At 40.6% G+C, this 20,479-nt stretch overlaps 1 protein-coding gene across 1 annotated transcript in view; it reads left to right on the forward strand.

Annotated features, from left to right (window-relative positions):
• AGPAT4 (1-acylglycerol-3-phosphate O-acyltransferase 4) overlaps positions 1-18,265 on the forward strand; it is a 37,426-nt gene extending 19,161 nt beyond the window's left edge. Inside the window, exons 2-6 of the mRNA XM_009870645.1 lie at positions 7,941-8,110; positions 15,056-15,217; positions 17,167-17,320; positions 17,995-17,996; positions 18,254-18,265. Of these exons, the coding sequence (XP_009868947.1) occupies positions 7,941-8,110; positions 15,056-15,217; positions 17,167-17,320; positions 17,995-17,996; positions 18,254-18,265 (500 nt within the window). The remainder of the gene's footprint in view (positions 1-7,940; positions 8,111-15,055; positions 15,218-17,166; positions 17,321-17,994; positions 17,997-18,253) is intronic.
• Positions 18,266-20,479: the final 2,214 nt, after the last annotated feature.

Consider the following 20,479-nt stretch of genomic DNA (forward strand, 5'->3'; position numbering starts at 1 on the left):
TTAATAGCCTGTATGGTGCAGTGTTTGGATTTGTAACTAAAGCAGCGTTGATGATGCACCAGTTATCACACACCAGTTATGGCTATTGCTGAACAGTGCTTGCACAGCATCAAGGCTTGGTCTGTTCCTCACTCTGTCTGCCCTCCCCAGCAAGAAGGTTGGGGATGTGCAAGAAGTTGGGAGGGGATGCAACTGGGACAACTGACTCAAACGGATGAAGGGCATGTTCTGTGCCTTATATTATCATGCTCAGCAATAAAAACTGAAAGGAAGACTGTTTTCTGGAGGACAGATATTATTTTGGGAGAGGCTGAGCATTGGTCTGCTTGTGGGAGGTGATGACTTTTGCATTACTTGTTTTGGTCTTATGTTCAAAAAATGTGTAGACATGGCACTTTGGGACATGATTTAGTGGCTGTAGTGGTGTGAGGTTGATGATTTGATTTTTACAGGTATTTTCCAACCTTAATGATTCTATAAGTCTAAGCCCAAGCTAAACTAACCAATAAAGGCTTTCAAATGCTGTATTACTGATCACTTAATATCTTCTTTTGTTTTTCACCTACTCTTTTCGTATTTCCTCTCCCAGCACTCATCTCTTACACCTGTTGGTGCTTGCACAGATGAACATACTAGACTTCCTGGTTTGTGTACATCAAATACTGAATAACTGAATAAAAACCGTATCTAACATTCATGGAAACCTGACCTCAGCTATTGCTCACTAAGATAAGATGTTTTTTTCTAGTAAGGACAGAGTAAGGCTTTTCCTGGTACCCCTTGTATACATTTGTCATTGAGGAAAGCTGCTTCCATATCACAGAGCAGTTGGGTCAGAACCACTTCTCTGAACTTGCTTCTCCAGAATGCCTGCTGCATCCAAACAGACCCTGTCAGCAGAACATACCATTGAACCACATGCCAAGAAACTCACTTAAAATTCAAGACATCTCGAGTCCAACCTGCTTTACTTCGGGGTAGTGGAGATGACTTGTGTGAAGTGCTGTTTATTAGACATCATGAAGTACTGTGCACGCATAACACGAGGCTGTACTGTTTTTACTGTGTAGGATGATGTTGGACTGGCTGAAGACAGTTGAGAGTAAAGAAAAGAGGATTAATTAAGAGGAGTTGAGAAAAGTGGATAATATCCATGATTTGTAGGCAAAAGTATTGTTTCATATTAGACCAGTTAACATTCCTGGAAAACTGGAAATGATTTGCATGTGGAAACCCTTCTTCAAGCTTAAAAAAAGAAATTACGATCTTCATTTCAAATTCAGATTAAGAATGGCTGATTGAAGGTTGATTTATCTGTTCATCCATTAGTCTGTGAGAGGAAGAAGGATTGATAGCTGTGGATTTGGGCATAGTTGGGATACAGAGAAAAAGAGGCAGTTGTCTGTGAAACAGTGAAGTTAAGATGGAGGTGATAGGGATGATAATGTCATAATCATCCTTTCCAGCTGTCTTCTGTTTTTAGTTTATTATAGATTCGGCTTTCTTTGAGAGGAAGCAGAAGTCACTTACTTGTATGAATCCACCAGCATTTAAACCATGCATGTGTGCTAAGGACAGAAGTACGCTGTTTCACCTTCTCAGTTAATCTTTTTCTGTAAGAGCACAATGCTGTACTTCCCAAAAATTTCTTGGGGATTGCTTGCTAGCTGGAGTTGGTAGCTTTCAGACTTTGTTTTGGGCTGCAGTCTCCTCCTGATGATAACTAATTCTCATGAAGAACTGAATATTGAGGCCTTTACTATAAACCTAATGACCATAAAGTACCGTTCTCAGCAGTGAAAAGGCTTGTTCAGAGCATCTAAGTAGGGACCGTATTTCTTAAATTGAGGATATTCAGGCATAAAAATAATAAGACATGTAGGTAGGCTAATGATGCATGAAGAAAAAATTGTTTCAGTATATAGGAAGTGGCTTAAAAATAAGTGTTGGAATGAGACTAGTGTTCTTAGGGGGCCGGTTAGCTCAGTTGATTGAGTATGGTGCTGATAACACCAGGGTCGCAGGTTTGATTCCCATTCGGTCCCCATATGTTGCCTGATCTAGTCAAGAGGTGGCGTCCCTGCCCGTGACAGGGAGGTTGGATTAAATGATCTCTAAGGTCCCTTCCAGCCCAGGCCATTTTATGATTCTTTTTGCATGATGACTTGCAGTGGATGCACTGTAACCATTTTTTTCTTTCCTAAGCATTTCGTCCGTGCACAGTAGGAGAAAGCCAGTGGCGTTCTGGGCGATGAGAAACCACATCCGGAAGAGATGTGACTGTCTGGTTTCACGCCCATAGACAGCAAATGTTGGTGTTACACGGACTTACAAAGCAGCATGTTTTCTTTCACTCTTTGTTGGTACTTACTCTGTTGATCACCTGTGCTATGCTGATCTCAGTCATTTCTGGGAAAAAGCAGCACAATGTTTTTGTTGGAATACAAGATTAGTGAGGAAAAGTACGTTATAGGAATTTCTTGCAAGCAAATGCTGAAATAATTGAGTCTCTGAACATATGAAAGGGCTGGGCTGTGCTTATCTTTTTCCTTGCAAGCGCATCCAGTAGCTTACTGTGATGGGTGGGGAATTCAGAGTCACCATTTCTGCCTTCTCTGTTGGTCATTTCTGTTCCTGAAAGCACAGCCATTGAATTAATTTAATTCAAGGGGGTTGCTTATAGGACTGCCTGTGGGGACTGGAGCAGAAAATCTCCAAAAGCACTTCTGAAGCCAATAAAGAAAGGCTTGCTTTGTTTGGTTTTAAATTTGTGTGCATGATTTTCCCCCGTTGGCCTCCCACCCTTTGCTGCAAAACACCTTTAAAGAAGGGGAAAGAAGTCTGAAGATAATAGTGGTTATATCACCAGGTAGGGTAAATGGGGGGTAGGTAAAGGGTGGTGGGGCTCAGGCAAGAAGGGGCTGGATTTTGGTTTTCTCTTCTGTTTAAACAAGTTGATTTTAGGCATTTTCTTACAGGTTGATTACCAGGACTTCTGTCTTGGAGTGGACCAGAATATTCACCTAATGGGTGCTCACATGCACACTTGCACGTGTTGCTCATGCAGAGTACGGAATGGAAAGGAATCTGCTTGAAGCTGGGCACCTCATGCCTTTTCTGGCTGTTCTCTGTGAATGACCTCTTCCTAATCTTGGGGGAAGAGGGGAAGGCATTGCTTGACTTCCCAGCTGCAGGATTTTTTCCCAAGAACTAAGTTATTGATCCCCTTACAAGGAATTTGTATGTGTTTTTTATAATATTATTTTAATTTTTTTCTTGTAGATATGAAATAATATTCTAGCTCTGAGCTCCAATCATTTAATGTACCTAATCAGCACAAGCTTACAGCAGAACTCCTGCTTTCATGTGTTCTTCATAATTACCTGCAGCTTATGCAGAAGAGGAAGTAGAGACCAGAATTAAATGACTGATCAGGTTAGATGGCATAGTGAAGTACTAGAATAGCCTGTGTAATGAGACTGGGCTCATCAATACTTGTGTTTCAAAAACCTCCTAGGCAGCTTTGCAGTTAATATAGTAGATATCATTCAGGAGTTTAATCCTGTCTGTGGTGTACAGAAGGCTTTAGAGTAGTCCACAGAAGATAATAAACTTGCTTTTCTTTGTTACCTTAGTTCATTCTATGGAAATTGTTTAGGAGAGGCATCTAGTAAGTGCACTCTGAAAATCTGGAAGGGTAGTACATTATTATTCTAAGTCATTCTTCCACAGACAGACATATCAGTCTGTCTTTAGCCTTCCTTTTACATTTTTTTTTTCAATACTTTCCCCAGTCTTCTATGGAGCATACTCACTCATCACGCAGCCATTCACCCTGTCTAGTTTTTGAAGTGACGGTCACAGCTTGCCCACTTCTCTTGCTTTTTATTTGTATTGGAGAGTTTGCTATGTTTTTACTATGTATTCCTGTAAGAATGGTCTAAGTTCAATTTCTTGCTGTTGCCTTTATACATAGGTTAAAGACAGAATTAGTATGTTGTAGAGGGAAACAGTTCTGTTGCTCTTTAAATCAGGTCACTGTACTGTACTTCAAATTACTGAGTCAATGCATAACAATGTTTTAGTTGCATATTAAAATAGGCATTTTATAGTTAGTCTTGTAAGCAAATGTTTCCATGGCTTATCAAGAATAGTTAGCTAAAGGAATTACTAACAACCTCCACAGAAGAATAGTGTTAACTGTTTTAATGACCCGTTCTTTCAAAACTTCGTGATGGAAAATAATAAGTCTGCTTAATCATTGTGTGTGTTTCCCTTTTTCCCTTAAATGTTTTTCATATAACTAGTTATAGTTCAGGTCAGCGTTGGAGATGTGTTCTCTTTAATTATTTGTTCTGTAAGTGCAGACATCGAGGGAGTTCAGATTTGTGCAGTGAAGGGCCAGGAAGCAGTCTACTCTTGCAGGAGGTAGGGGCTGTTCTGTGTAGCATACTGAGGGATTTTTTTAATTCCAGAATACTCTTTAACTTATAACTCTTTAACTCTTAACTCTTTTAATTCCTGAAAACCCTTAAGCAGATAGACTATCCGTATTAGGCACTTGAAGGTGTGCTTTCTCCCTGCCATCAGGAAGAGGCTAGTTGTAACACACTGCAGGGACTCTGCCTTCAAAGCAGGGATGAGAGGTTTCAAGTTCTTTTGCTTTTCCTCCTTCCTTTGCATTAATTGTGTGGAAGGGTCACTGGAGGACTTTCTTTGCAAGGTAGGAACTCCTAAGACGTTCATGAATGTAAGTTTGCCAGCTCAGCCATGATGTTTGAACTCCAAAACCTCATGAAAGGGAGTGGGGAGAAGCCTTAAAAATCTTGGACCAGCTCTACTTGGGAGCAAGAGTCTTTTGCCCCCTATATAAATTGATTTTGAGTTATACACTTTGGCTGGTGTACAAAGACGAGGATCGTCTGCGCTATGAAGAGAGTGTGTATGGTGACTTTGTGCTGCTGAGCCACCACAGCAAGTTGCTGGATAATAAATTTCTTTGGCAAGTTGTGAAAGCAATATGATGCAAGAGTACTGCAAACTGAACCTATTAATCATTGCTTGAGAACCACAAAGAGGAAAGAGGCTGGGAAGAAGGGCAAAGAAAGAGTAGGGAAGATGAGGGGAAGAAACATATTAAGAGCTTAAAGATTGGCAGATGGTATTTATTGTATTTAAAACAGAGGTGTTCAGTGCCTGCTTTGTGCTTCTGCAGTGACTGCCTGAGCCCATTGGTGATATATGGGCATGTGTAGTAAGGAACAGGGACTTCATAGAATAGAGTCATAGATCAGGGACTAATTTCTACAGTATTTAGTCAAACAAACATCCTGCTTATGTGAAGCCTGAAGAATAAAAATAATGCTTTTTTTTGGAATGTATCTGAGACTGAGAACATGTAACTGAAAAGCTCTGTGCATATGGCACACCTGTATAGTGGGATTCATGGTGTAGTATTAGTTTTGTTTCAATTCCTTAGGAAAAGTCAAAACTAAGGAACACACTTGAAGTGGACTGGCTTTGAAGTTATGTTTTTTCTGAGGTCAAGTTGACTTTTTCTTCAAGAGGGCCTCACAGTCATCAGGTCTACTTGTTTTAGGCAATAGGTTTGCTGGCAATAGAGGTTAAAAAGGAGAAAATCCCATCTGACAGTCATTTCTTCTCTTAGTTGGGTTCCTAGTCAAGCAAAAGTCAAACTAATCCTGTTACTAGCTTCCTTTCTTTTCTGTGATTGTCTTCTGCACCAGGAGGTGATGGTAGATTCTGTAAAGGTTTGCACATTACAGTGTGGGTTACTTTTGGCCAATTATTATTCAATTTTGCTGTGTTTTGGAGAGTGGAGTGCTTTTATTTCCAATGCATATTTAACAGAAAGCTACACCCTTAGAAAGATGTGAAATTGTGAATGTGTGTCGTAGGGCTGCTCTTAGCAGTGGAAGTTTGGAAGCTCAGCTATGGATACACTCCAGTGTGCTCACTGAGATGTGAACATCTTTGGCTTTTGTTGGGAAGTTGGTTTCCAACCAGTGACATCATTGTTCGGTTAACATATGGCAAATTAGGTCTCCCTCTATGTCTCTTGACTATTGTTTTGATGCATAACAGTGTGCATTGAGTAATCTGTGCTCCTGCCATGTAGTAAACCTACCCTGATTAGAAAGAAGCAGGGAGACTGACAAGTCATTTATCTGTACCATAAACATGGTTATATTAAGTTAGTGTTCATTGAATAGAGATTGTCTATTAGCCTGGCTGTGAAGCTGTTAGATGAAATTCATTCCTGTCACTAAGGTGTGTTCTCCAGCATAAAGCAGAATGTCATCCAAAAGCTTCAGCCAGTTGATTTTGCTAATGGTGACTGAAAATGTAGATTACTTGTTCCTAACTGTTTTCTGTTTTCGGTCACTAGTTGAGGCCAGTAGGGAACCTACATTGGAAGGATTTCGGAAGTGTTTCAAAGACTGGCCTGTTTGTGATCTTCCCTGAGGTCAATGAGGATTTGTGCTGCTTTCAGGCTTGTCTGAAGCCAGGAGAGCATCTCAGATGTCTCATCCTTCCAGCAGAGACATTCATATAGCACAGGTGTGCTCTGAGAAGGAGATGCTTTTCACTTAGCAAAGAATAACCCCTCACATTAGACCTCTGATTTGGTGCATAAGTTTTGTGATAGCTTTGACAGGAAGGAAATGTGTCCCTTAACTCATTTTCTGTCTTGACAGACAGCTCTCATTTAGTCCCATGCCCTTCCCCAGCTCATTACATGGTTCACTTGATGAGAGTCACTGATTTTAGAATTTCTTTTTCCTTCTCCATGGAGCTAGAGCTCTCCAACCTTGTTGGCTTTACTGACTCACCTCAAATTCCCGTGCCCCAGACCAGACTTTGCTAAATAAAGGTTAGATTCACATGTCTTACAGTCAAGCAAAAGAAATACAAAGCCTCCTTCTTGCTTTTGCTTGATAATGGCATAAGCAAATAGGAAGGTGAAAGCTATATGATGGTCACTAGGAGACTGCTGAGAAACCACTCTCCAACTTCTAAGTAGAGCCATATTATAAAAAAGCCCTTGCTGTCCTACCAATCGTTGTATCATTTCTTACTATAGGGTTTTGGGAACAAATCTGGGTGCCAATCCAGAGTAGTTTTGAAGCATTTTACAGTGATTTCTCTGCTTCCCCACCATTACTCCACGCCTCATTTGCTTCATCAGCTCATCAACTAAGGAATATGCACATAGATACGCTATTGATAATTATTCCTGTCTCCGCACACTTTGCCAACCACTCACTTTGTCTTTGGCCTGGAAATGCGTGTTCTTCAGTTGGAGCTGTTGGCTTTATGCTGGATGATTGAGACCCCCCTGTCAAATGTAGAATACACCTGTTGTAGCAGAGCATATGACTGTTACTTCTGAAAAGTTAACAGGGTGATGCGTAAGGTGTGTGGGTAACAGACCTGGTTTCAGACGTCTTGCCCAAACTGCTTTCTGCTCTATAATTTTATGGTTTTTGGGGGAGCATGAGAACCTGTGCATGGCAGGAATAAGGGTGTTTGTTTCTCCTGCAAGCTTATTCTGTTCTTAATAGAATGTTGTTGCACTATTGTAAATCATAAATGTTAATTTTACATGTATTTTGATAAAATAATCATAGCATTGAAATTGCAGTTTTAAAATAAATGAAACTACTTTTTCTTAGTATCACTGTGGAAAATTTCTGCTTCCTCCTTCCATGTAGTCTCCTTATTTCCCTTCTCTCCTCTGTCCCCCCGTGGCTGTACCAAGGTGTGTGTCTGTGAGGTTTGTGTTCAGCATTTCAGCTTCATGACAACCCGTATTTTTGCCATGCACTGTTGAAATGACTGGTGCTTTTCAACTTATTACTGATTTGTGGCTTTGTGTGTACTGTGTACGTTCATATATTTCTTGTTCTTTATTCCAGAGATGGTGATGTTGCTGGAATGGTGGTCAGGCACCGATTGCACCCTCTACACTGACCCAGAGAGTTACCACAAGTATGGGAAGGAGAATGCCATCGTAATCCTTAATCACAACTTTGAAATCGACTTTCTCTGTGGTTGGAACTTCTGTGAAAGATTTGGAGTCTTGGGGGTGAGTTTTGTGTAGCATTTATGATAAGCTTCCTCTTCTTCGATGTGGAAAAAAAAAAATAAAAAAATCTTGATGTTTTTGAAAGTTAGCAGATCTCTGCTCAGATTTCACTCAGCTACTGTCCAGCACCTAAAGCAGTGCAGTATGTGGGGTACTGACACAGGATTGCTTGGACATTCACAGAAATTTTAAAAGCATTGCAGTTAAAGCTGACGAAGGAGATATTTTTGTAACCTGTGGAGGTCGTTACAGTTGTTTCTCTCTGTGTGCTTGCCAGGTAACTATTACGCTTCATTGTGCTGCAGAAAGATGAGCTGTTCTTTGATTCTCTCCCAGTAAATTATAGAATTTGCTTGCTTTCATCAATGAGTCTTACAAATCCACAGCTAGAGTTTGGATGATGTCTATGTGTCTCAAAATGAAAGAGCTGTCATCTCAAGTGAAAAGAGTAACTGGGTTATAGCTAGTAAAAGGTATTATCTGTGGTTGAATACTATTGCATTAGTCTTAAGAGTACATGTGCATTTGTTTTCAGTTTTTTCTTTTCACTTCTCAATTCATGGGGGTGATTCAAGCCCTGCTTCTAAGCGAGTCTAACTTCATTTTGTGGTGGTGACAACATTCTCTGTCTACAAGGAATTTAGGTAAGAGTTTGTGCCTCCTAAGAATGCAAACTAATTCCTCATTTTGGTGGCCTTCTGCAACATCCTCTTCTAACATTGCCACTGGCCATTGTCAAAAGTCCTGACCTTGGATTGTGTGAACCTTTGACTTTTTGTTGCCTTTCCATTGGACTCTTGCATTTTCTGGACATTTAGGCACCACTCTAGTCACTTTCAAATTGTAATAATGACAGTCTGCTTAAAAAAAATAGAAAGAGGCCTTAAAACTGGGGGAAAATGAACCTATGCTTTATGGGGCCCGCATATTACCAACATGGCTGTTGACTCTTGATTACTGAGGAACAGTTCTACCATCATGTCTAGGACTGGAGCACAGAGCTGGAGGGTAGCATCAGACAGCAGGAGATGTAAGGAGACCTGGATTGATTCTCGTTAGTTTTAATAGTTATTTATGTTATAGTTCGCCAAGGTAATATAATTAGGATTATGTTTGAATTTTTTTATATTGTTCCTTACACATAAAAAAACCACTACCTAGAAGTGTAACTGTTGAGCAGTTACTGTTCTGCACTCACTGAAAATAATTTTTCAGGTTTTTTTGATGCTTATAGTTACTACACAGTTTGTATTTTTGCTAATATTAGGATTCTTTTAGGAACTGATGGTATGCTTTTATTTCCCCCCCTTCCTTTTTTTTAAAACTGTTTCAGTCTTGAGTAATATGCTGAAGTTTTACTTCTCAGAAACTGTTCCAGGAAGAAGTAGTTTCCATGTGCTCTCATTTCGGTAGATGTCTTTACACAGAAAAGCAGTGAATTTCCCTGATGGGGCAACCAGTTGAGGTTCATCCTAAGGCAGGTTAAAAAAAGAAGAGAATGACACACAGTTTTCTGATCGAATTGACTCTATTGGCATACTAGCACGGGGCTCGAGGCAGCACAGGAGTGGATGAATGTGTAGGGATGGGGTTTGTAGCTTGCCTTGACTTCGTGCTGTCTTACATGAGTTTGCAGCATGCAAAGCTTTGGGGTTTGGTGGGGCAGCATAATTAGGAATGTAAAAAAATGTTTTCTTGAGGGAAAAGGAGTTACAAGAAAAAGAAGAGCATCCAGAGAGATTTCTAAGTGGCATCCTAGCCTCCAGCATTTTGTGTCTCAGGGCACTTGGTGAGCTGGTAGGGTTTTAGATTTAATGCCATTTGATTTTATACGCCGTGAGAAGTCTATGGAAACTTCAGATATCTATCAACATCTTACTAAGCTGATCTCATGTGCACTGCTGCTGAAAAGGAAATCTTGCACATGCCATCCTATCTCCTGCATCTGTTCTGGTGTTTGTCTGCCCTGCTTGGAATGTTTCAGATGCACCTTCTCTCTCTCCTGCCTTAACTAATCCAGCACAGAAAGGAGACATGGCTGGGCAGGGGGAAAAGGGAGAAGCCAAAAGCAACTTTGTGCCAAAGGAGTTGGGACTGATGGTGCTTGGCTGCAGCAGACAGGCAGGACAGCTTTGTTGTGACACCCAGCTGTACCCAGCAGCCCTGGCAGACAGTGGCAGCACTCCTTAACTGTGCCACAAGAGTGTGTCCAAACACTCAGTGTTTAACAGCTTGAATTTTTATTAAATGAAGCTGTTAAACGGTGTAATGTTTCGCTTGGGTTTGCTCATGTAAAAAACCAACGAAACAAAACAACAAAAACACTTCCTTAAACCTGTCTTGCTCTGTCTGGCCTCAAAAGAAAAACAATAATCTTCTCCTCTTTGGTTTTAGTCATGATCTGAAAACCTCCTGGCCTTAGTTGTGACTTTCAATCCGTGCATTGTTCTGCTCCTTCTTTTGTGTCTCTTGTCCTATAGTGGCTTTCTCCTTTCTCCTTGTAGCAAAATTGTCGTGGAATCATGGAATGACCTAGGCTGGAAGGGACCTTAGAGATCATCTAATCCAACCTCCCTGTCATGGGCAGGGACGCCTCTCAACTAGATCAGGCTACTCAAGGCTCCGTCCAACTTGGCCTTGAACACCTCCAGGGAGGGGGCAGCCACAACATCTCTGGGCAATTTATTCCAAAGTCTTGCTGCCCTCGTACTGAAGAATTTCTTCCTAAGGTCCAATCTAAATCTATTCTCCTTCAACTTAAACCCATTTCCCCTTGTCCTAGCAGTGGACACGCTTGTAAAAAGTCCCTCCCCAGCCTTCCTGTAGGTTCCCTTCAGGTACTGGAAGGCAGCTATTAGGTCCCCCCGAAGTCTTCTCTTTTCCAGACTGAACAATCCCAGCTCCCGCAGCCTGTCATAGTCCCCACAGGTTTATAGTGGTCTATCAATACGGCTTTGTTTTTATCAGTGTATTTTTAAGGTTTTTGCTCTTTGCAAGGGGTGGAGTGAGAGCGATGTAATCTCTTGCATGTTGTTTTTAGATTTGTGATGCTGAGTCCTCTTCTAATGACTCAGTTCTTATACTTGGATGGCATGAGGTTCTCTGCTTTCATGAAGGTTTTTAAGTGGTTGTGGAGGAAAAGGTAGCAAAAAGAACCAAGAGAAGGTGCTGAGAATTTGAGAAGTGTGTGTGTGTGAATGAGGGGAAAAAAAAGGTCAATTTTAACATTTATTTTACTTTACAATTTTTTTCTTTAATATGATACTTTTGGACCCTCCATTATAAATTCTAGGAGGCACTGCATTGACAGTGCAAAGAAACATACTTTTTTCATCTTGATGTTGAGAGGGTATGATATGAAGGAGTGCAATATTTCAAAAACAGAGCAAACAGACTCTCATCGAATGTATGTCAATGCTGAGGGCAGCCTGGAGAGCAAATAACTTATTCGCCAAAGTGCTGCTGCTAATGGTTTGCAGCTACAATGAATTTTTCTTTGAAACTGGAACAAATTTTGTTCTGTGCCCTCAGTTTGCAGATTGATGTCATGCTGTTTGTTGCAGTCTGTGATCAAGAGGTGTTAAATAACAGGGACTGGACATACACATCAAGATTCTCTTTCTGTGATAGCATAGCTGTGCAAATATATCTAAATTAAGCTTGTAAAAATACATTTTGCATGTGTGGTGTTAGTGCAGTCATTCACAAAAGGAGAACTTCATGGGTATTTCTGTCAGAACAAACTCGGCCAAAAGAAATTAACCTGGATCAAAATGCTATTACTGTAGACAAATTGTTCCCATCCACTGGTAATTTCATTAACATCTCCTGGGACTGCACAGTTCTGAGCAATGAAAATGTTTGACTTTCTTCAGGAGGGCAGCTTACATGGAATAAATCACTACTTTTTAATGAAATTTATTCTGCTGATCAAGCTGAATGTGAAGGTTAGAGGTGACTGTGACATATTTACCAAAGCACTTTGATAAAGGAAAAGTTAATGCCTGAAGTCAACTAGAGACGCAATTTTCCCCTCAGATGTTTACACAGGAGCTGTGCACGAATAGACGACTGAAACGGAATAAATTGTAGCTCTAGTTATTGCAAGAGAGATGGTAACTTCAGAGGGGAGGCTGAATGTATTCCTTCTGTACAAGAGCGGTCTTGCCAGGCTAAGGCACTGAGGAGTTCCCTTTCTCTAATGAGTTCTGTGTCATTGGCCTTCTTTCTACTCCGAGGATAGATGGGGTGCACAAAATAGCATAAGGTGATTTAGTTTCTTTTTATGTGCATCTAAGGAGTTGTACTCTCATGTGTCTAATAGAATGCTTTTAAATTTTAAAATGTGTTGGCCCAGAAAATTAGTAAGAACATATCCTGAGAAAGAATTCAAACATCTGGTCTGCTTTTGTGGTTGTATCTGTACTACATGACACCTTAGCTCACAGCATCTTTTATTTTTTTTCACTGAGAAAAAGTAATAATGGCAGTAACTTCTCTCCTGTACCGTGTTTAACTTGTACTCCTTTTAAAATATGTAAATGTTAAAAGATTGCTATGAGGTGGTAGTTACTTTAGCTTGCTTTTTGGATTAGGATTCCTGTCTTTTAAAGCCTGGGAGGAAGGACTATTAGATCATCGTCTGTGTGCTCTGGAGGCCTTGTACGTTCTGTGCCGAGCACACTTACATTTGTTTATGGTAGGTCTTACCATACAGAACACATAATGTAAATAAACTGTAAGAGCATGTTTTTGGTTCTGGTTTTTGGTTTTGGTTTTTCTTGTTTTGTGTTTTTTTTTTTGTTTTTGTTTTCTTTTGAGTTTTGTTTTTTTGTGGTTTTTTTTTTTGTTCGGGGTTTTAGGTTTTTTTGTTGTTGTTTTTTGTTTGGAGTTTTTTTGGAAGGGTGACACTGTTGCTGTTTGCCGGGGTGGCTGCCCTGGTTGTGGCTGAGGTGTGGGCAGCAGTTCCCTTAGGTTCTAGCCCTCCCTGCACAGCTTGATACATTTTCCATCTGTGGCGGGGGAGCTTCCTGAGGCAAAGCCTTGGCTCAGCTGTCTTTCTCAGGCATGTACAGGCTGGGAGAATGGAAGAGCATAGGAACCGGTCTGTGTGCTTCCAGTGTAAGCTGTGCTCTGTGTGGCTTACAACAAAGGAAATGCCCTTTGGAGGCTCTTAAAGCTACATGCTAGAACTATTTATGTTTCTTTTGGAAATAGGAAAGTTACTTTTATTAAGAGTAACTGAGAAAAGGAACAAGGGTAGTGTGGGAGGAAAATAGAGAGAGCTAAGGGAAGTGACGGGAGGAGAACCTGTACCTTGCTGGCCACTTTGAGGAGCTGGAAGAGGAGACTGGGCTTATCGCTGCTGCTGCTGCGCAGCACGGACTGGCATCCAATGCAGCTGGAAATCGAAATGGCAGAAAGCGTGCTGAATCCTACGGCTGTGCCTTCTGGGAGAGCTGGGGTTGGAGTCCTGATCTGGGCCTGGCAGTGAAATTCTCAAATGATCAAGAGGGATTGGTTTCTTACAAAGCATTAAATTATTTGACAGAGATTCAAAGAAATTAGAAATGGAATTCTTAGAATTGTCTCATGTTGTCTTCTGCCCTGCTTCTGTGTCACAGTTGCTAGTGAAGCTATGGAACGTGCACTTGTCCTCCAGTCTTCCGAGCTTTTAGATAACTTAATTATTTAAGGTGTTTTCCTTCTCAAGGAAGGAGAGCAGATGAGAGAAATGAGCTGAGGTAAAGAATTAGGTCAAGTCTCTAAATGAACAACAGTGACCAAAAAAATAAATAATTTCTGTTGATAGAAATTCCTACCGGTAAATAATTCCTGCTATTCAAATGCAATGTCCTGGGACCCATCTGCAGAGCACTTTGACGGGATTATAATATGACTGATAAAAGTTGGACTGTAATTGCTTCATCTATCCTCTAAGAACATATCACTGTTTTTCAGGAAATGCTGAAGCAACCGTTTCTGTATGCATATATACATGTATGCCATTTTATTCATTAACTAACAGAGTGAAACATAAGACAGGTCACCAAGGCAGGCTGGCTTGGAAGACAGGAAAGGAGCAAGGGGAATCAGTTCTCCTGTCTAAAGGTGTGTCAGTCTGAGATCACAGAGTGAAGTTCTGGAGTAGGATTTGAGGTTTGAAACTTGTTGAATGCTTGATAAACCATAGAGTTTTTCTGGAGGGTCTGGACAAAACACTTAAGTATCTGTCACACCCGTGAGACAGGAACAGTACTTTTTTGATATATTTTTTAATATATATTCCAGAAACATGATTTGAAGAGAAATTCATTAGTGTGTAAGTTTTTCTTCCCTTCCATAAATAAACCTGAACACAAGCAAAGTATTTTTATTGCTGGTTTGATTTTTTTTCCTAGTGCTGTTTAAGGTTTCTTCCACTGGTAAACCACATGTATATTATCAATGTTGTGCAGCAATGACTCTGTGACTCTGCTTCTTGTTCAAAATAACTTTTTTTTTTCTTTGCCATTGTGAGATATCCCAGCTTTGGGGACAAGAATAGCTGCAAGATATCTTAAAGGAACTCGAGTTGCCACTGCCCAGGATCTGCTTGACTTAAGAATTTTGTTTGATGTAGTTTAGGTCTTTTGCATAGATTCTTTGGTGTTTGAAGGAATTCCGCTTGTGTTTGGGGTTTCAGGATTTGGGTAGGATAGACAAACATATGCACATGTATATATTTAATTCTCAAGTCTTTCATGCAGATACCTGAGATTATATTTGACTATTCTGTTGTACGAGAAGAACTTTTTTTCATTGTTTTGCTTTTACACTTGGTATCTGAACCGAGACTGGTCAATATGAATCAATATATTAATGTCTAACTGTGCGTGTGTCATCCTCACAGAGAACTCTTAAGTGATGCAACTCTTTTTCACTTGCCTTGACTCTGTCTTTCAGAGTTCCAAAGTGCTTGCAAAGAAGGAGCTCTCCTACATGCCTATCATTGGCTGGATGTGGTATTTCTTAGAGATAGTCTTCTGCAAGCGTAAGTGGGAGGAAGATCGGAAAACAGTCATGCAGAAGTTGCTGAATCTCCGGGACTACCCTGAAAACTTTTGGGTGAGTGACGACTAACAAGTGGAGAGCAAGGTGCTGTAGTGCTTGGGAGGGATGAATGTGTAATAGTCACCAGGTTACTCCAATAATTTGATTCACTAGCTTCCTGGCAACATCAGGAGAATATTCTCCAAGAATTACTTTAATTCTTGAATTTCCCATGTAACAGTCCATCTCATCTGCTTTCTTCTGCTGTAGTATGGAGCCCTATAGATGTCGTTGCAAAAGTAATTTCACTGTGGCCCATTCAATAGACTTTGTGGTCCTCTAAATGCAGAAGCTGCAGAGGAATAGATGTAGGGGCTTGTGACAGTGTAACAGATGCATGTGACAATCTTATATTGAAACACATTAGCTGTATTCTTTACCTAAGCTCCCCTCTCACTGCAGATTGCAGAATTCATAGTAGTGTTTTCTCCTTCCATTTCCCTGTGTTTCTGCCATTTCTGTGAAGGTGCTAGGTCAGACATGGCTCTGTAGAAGTGGAAGCCACAGATAAGTACCTGGTCAGAGAAGTGGCCCTAGGGCCATTGGCTGTGTTAAAAGGAGAGGATCAGTGTCACCTTGCAGTAAGAAGAAAGTGTTACTTTTTGCATCACAGTCTTTTTTTAGTATTGAGCCTGCCTGGCATTTCTTAGTCTGAGAATGAAAAGCCTTTAAATTTTTTCTTTTCTCAGTAATCAGAAGAATTCTTGTTCTCATGAGCTGGTGATGGTGAGAGGGATTTAGCTAAAGAAGTGGTACCTTAAGCAGCCTCACAAGGGCCTACAGAAACTACTGCATAAGCAGCAGTTTCCTAGTGAAGATATAGATAGTATATCTCTCATTCTCTAAACAAAAACTGTTTTTATTTAAATGAGTGCAAAACAATGGAAACTAGGCTCTGTGCTTGGAAAACAGCTAAATGAATTCCAGGCAGGAGGCTGACTAGCAAAGGGACAAGCCTTGGTTTCTTGTTCCAGTCTTTCTCATAGGGATTGAGCTGTGCTCTGTGACTCTTAAAAGGTGTTGAATTCTGTACACCTAGAGAGTTCAATGCCAGTTGGTGAGTACAAACCGCAACCGCCCTTTACATACTGCTGTACAGGGATTACTAAGAAGGAGCTATACCTGTAGTAGGAGAGACACAGTTGTTTATGTACACCTGTGATTATTACAGTGAGGAGTTTTAATTTGCCTTTGTAAGGTGGCTTGATGTCAAAAGGCACAGCGGTAGCACCTTGGAAGGTAGAAAGACAACATGCTAAGTGGGCTAGAAGGTTTTTCGCATCAGTTTCTGTATCTTTCATCTAACTGGGTAACAGTAGGCATGTGATATGTTAGTAAAAGTGCTCTTAGATGAGCTGGAACTGAAGCTGGCTGCTTGGCTAGTTTTCTTCAGTCTCTGTGTTGGCTAAACCTTTGCTGTGGGTTGTGAAGGCTTAGCTTGTGTGCTTTGGCAGTGCTTGACAGAAAGCAGATGAGCAAGTGTTAAATCTCCAAAGACCTGTCTACTCTCCCCTGCCTGCCAGTGGCAAAACTCTGTTCATTCATGTCTGAGCATTTCCAAGGCATAGTTCGTAAGGGATTGAGGCTTTCAGTTGTCCTGCATCTGCTGTCGTACTTCTGTTATCAGCTCAAGCATTGGCACCAAAGTTACTGTCTTCTGTCAGTGGTCATGGCTCATGCCATAGTGAAAGCAAGCAGGTTGAAGTGAGGGGAAGTTGTATGCATGGGGGCAATTGAAAGGGTTTGGGTTTGGCTTTTTTTTTTTTCTTTTTCCTGTGATGGTTGTTTGTTTGTTTGTTTGTTACTCTAGGGCAGTTAAATTACCTAAATGTGTATGTGGCTACACCTGTCCCTGCTGGCAGTGTATACTTGGGCTGTGTTGGTGGAATTAGAGAGACCTCAGGTCAGTCAGATGTAGATCACCTGAACTGCTGTCTTAACTGTAGTTCTCTTTTTCATTTTAGTTCCTGATTCATTGCGAGGGCACAAGGTTCACAGAACAGAAGCACCAGATTAGCATGCGGGTAGCTGAAGCCAAAGGACTGCCCAAGCTCAAGTATCACCTGCTGCCACGAACAAAAGGATTTGCTGTCACCGTGCAGTGTTTGAGAAATGTAGGTAAGGAAAGTCACAAGAAACAATGCTAAATGGTTATTTTATCTAACTGCAATCACTTTGCCATGCTCTTCTTTTCCCTGTAGCCTATGTCCTAACAGAAAAGCCCTGTGATACTTTCTGACCTTTCTTCCACTAGCCTGGAAAACTTAAAGATTAAGTTTTATTAACAAAGTCCTGGGGCAACTTGGTTATTTTTTTATGCTTTGTTTTGTTTTCTGTTACTGTGAGTCTGTATCCAGGGATCTCAAGTTGCACATTTTGTATCTATTGCCAAAAGATAACATTTCATATTTCCCATTCTAAATAGAGCAAACAGATCACTAGAGAATCTGAGGCAATGTATCTTAAATATTGTATTGTGGTAAGTATCTGCCTCAGATAACACCATTTTTAAATGAAAAAATACTCTACTTTAAATTTCTGTATAGATGTACTCTTTAGAGGTATTTTTGGGGAGCTGAGTAATGAGATTAGACCTACACTGAAGATACGTGTAGGCAAAATGAACAAATAAATTATTTTTACCTTACAAAACATTAGTAAGTTTTCCTTTGTTAATGTTCTGAGCTCCTCATCCCCTGTTGTTTCTGGTTATTTGTGTATGCCAACTTTAAAGTGATTTCAGTAAGAATACGGCATAAATTATTTTCTTTGACTAAAACAATCCATCAAAGTTGTCTGCTGTGTACTTCATAGGTAAAGGAAAGACAGTGCTAAGTAGCCATAGTGCTGCAGTGTCTTTGGGGTTTGGTAGATCTGTGTGTTGTTAGAAGGCTGATACGTAAGAAAGACAAAGTGGTTAGTGGTTTAGAAGTAAATTTTCTAGCTTGACTGAAGTTAATGTCAAAATTTCTTTTGTCTTTGAGGACATGTTTTCATGTGGCGTTTCTGGGATAGCTGCTGTAAAAAAAAACAACACAAAAACCTTAGCAGTCAGCTGTCTAGCTATCTGTTGTGTTTCTTCTACGTACCGTCTTACATGTCAGGTAGATGATAATGCTTGTCAGGCATCCACAGCTTCCCACCCCCAAAACAGATAGCATCACTTGGATCTTTCCTGACATGTGAAGGTGAGTAAGTTATGTGCAGCATCGAGCATCTCCCTTAAGGGTGCAGTTTAACCTTCCCTTTTAAATAAGGATGTCTGTTCTGCTCAGGGTGGGGGGAAGGAGACTTGAGGCCTTGAAGAAGAGCTGAGTCAAAACTCTGTGACCTCCAGTGCCCTGAGCTGGAATTTGGGGACAGGTTTTTTTTGGTGGTGATTTTGATCTTTCCATTTTTCTGTGTACAGCAAACAAAACATGCTATGATTGTGGACAAATAACTGATTTGTGAGAAAATGTTTCAAAAGGAAACAATTTTAGGGACCCAAGTGATGTTTATAAAAAGTTTTGGGCATTTGTGCGACACACTGTAGTAGAGGTCCTAAATGTGTGAAGTAGCTTCAGAAAAAGAAGACTGAGAATGTCAGATTACTTATACTTAGGGAAGTGTATGTCAATACTTCAGTCCAGAGGATGTGACTTGCTGGATCAGACATGGTGAGGCTAATAAGAAGGTAATATTTCTCTGTGAAGATTCAAGGAGAAGCATATAAAGTCATAACTTCTCACAGATAGTTTTCATTGAAACTGTGTATCTTTAAAACCCAACCAACAAACCTCTGAAGGAGAAAGCTGATGACCCCAGGTTGGTTGCAAATTCTTCTGGCTAGGTTGCTTTACTTGCCTTGTCACTTTCTGCAATGAGAGGAAGATAGTAGGAGTTACTGCCTAGGTTACTATGTGTTTCTCTTCTGTGGAGAGAAGGGGTACATGTGACGAGCGTTTGAAAGTCCTTTGTAAACATTATCTTATTTTTTTGAGCTCCTTGTAACAGTAACATGTACAGGTAACAAGTAAGTCCGTACTTTTTTTTTTTTCTTTAAATAGAGAATGTGTTGGAAGTCTGTTTTGACTGTTTACAATCTAGAAATTTAAGTTCTATCTAGAAATTATTCCTTTCTTGCAAGAATACTCATAGGATTTGACCACTTATCTTTGTTAATTTGCACTGATATTTTGTGCCCAAGTTATAAGCAGTCACCTGTTGTAGGTGTCAATATATGCAGAGGCTATATGATGTAGTAATTTGGGCATTTTTTTTTCTTTTGAATATTTACATTGGTAAATAGGACTATTTGATTTACTCACTGTAAATCCCCTTGAGTTTCACTGTTGTGCTCTACCTTATAATGTGATCCAGCGAGCGACTGTATCCTTCTATCACAGCCTCAGATTACTTGTTCCAAACAGCATCGGTGTGATGGCTGAATTGCTGCTCTGTCTGCAGAAGCAGCAGTGGCAACATGCAGGTGTTTATAACTTCAGTTCAGTGGCATCTCACATAATCTGTAGGAGTGACTCTTGTGGGCTGACCTGTCTCCCTTGTGCTGCGATTCACATCCGTGGCCAAGTCTGCAGTGGGATATCACTGCACGTCTGTGAAAGTGGGAGAATGGAGCTACCTGAGCCCATTTTGTGGCCTGCTACGTAGGCCAGTGCACTTTCTGCTCTTCCACGAGGGGTGGTGGGCCTGGCTGGGGCGTGCCTTGCTAAGGGAGATAGCTGCAGCGTGAGGTAGCAGCGAAGACAAGTCAAGGGTTTGGATCTGATTCCAAACTGAGTGTGACAGAAGTCAGTGTTTCTTTTTCCTCTGTTCTTTGCGCCTTCTTTCTGACAGGGATGTGATTCGACATGTCTGAGGCTGTAGTGCTGTAGGATGGATGGATGGATGCTGGATTCTGTGGCAGTAGTGGTAATTCATCCACAACAGCAGTGATTACACCTTGGTCCTTTATGAAACTTCATGACAATTCTTAATGTTACCTGGTGCAGTAGTTCTGCATCTGTTGGAAACAGGCATTGGGAACATTGGTCTGACAAGTTCATCTGTTTTGAAAAACTTAGCTTCAGAAGGTGTGTATTTAATGTGCATACATGGGAAACTGCCCCCATACCCATGGTGCCATATCGGTCAGCGTAAGCAGATACATTTGGATAAAAATATCTTCCATGCAAAATAACAAGTAAAGAACCTCCCTCCTGACTTGTTTCTTTCATAAGTGATAATGGAATTTTTTTTCTCTTCCACGAAGAGGTCTATGCAGCACCTGGCCTG

Source organism: Apaloderma vittatum, unplaced genomic scaffold (assembly GCF_000703405.1).
Source record: "Apaloderma vittatum isolate BGI_N311 unplaced genomic scaffold, ASM70340v1 scaffold29805, whole genome shotgun sequence".
Taxonomy (NCBI): domain Eukaryota; kingdom Metazoa; phylum Chordata; class Aves; order Trogoniformes; family Trogonidae; genus Apaloderma; species Apaloderma vittatum.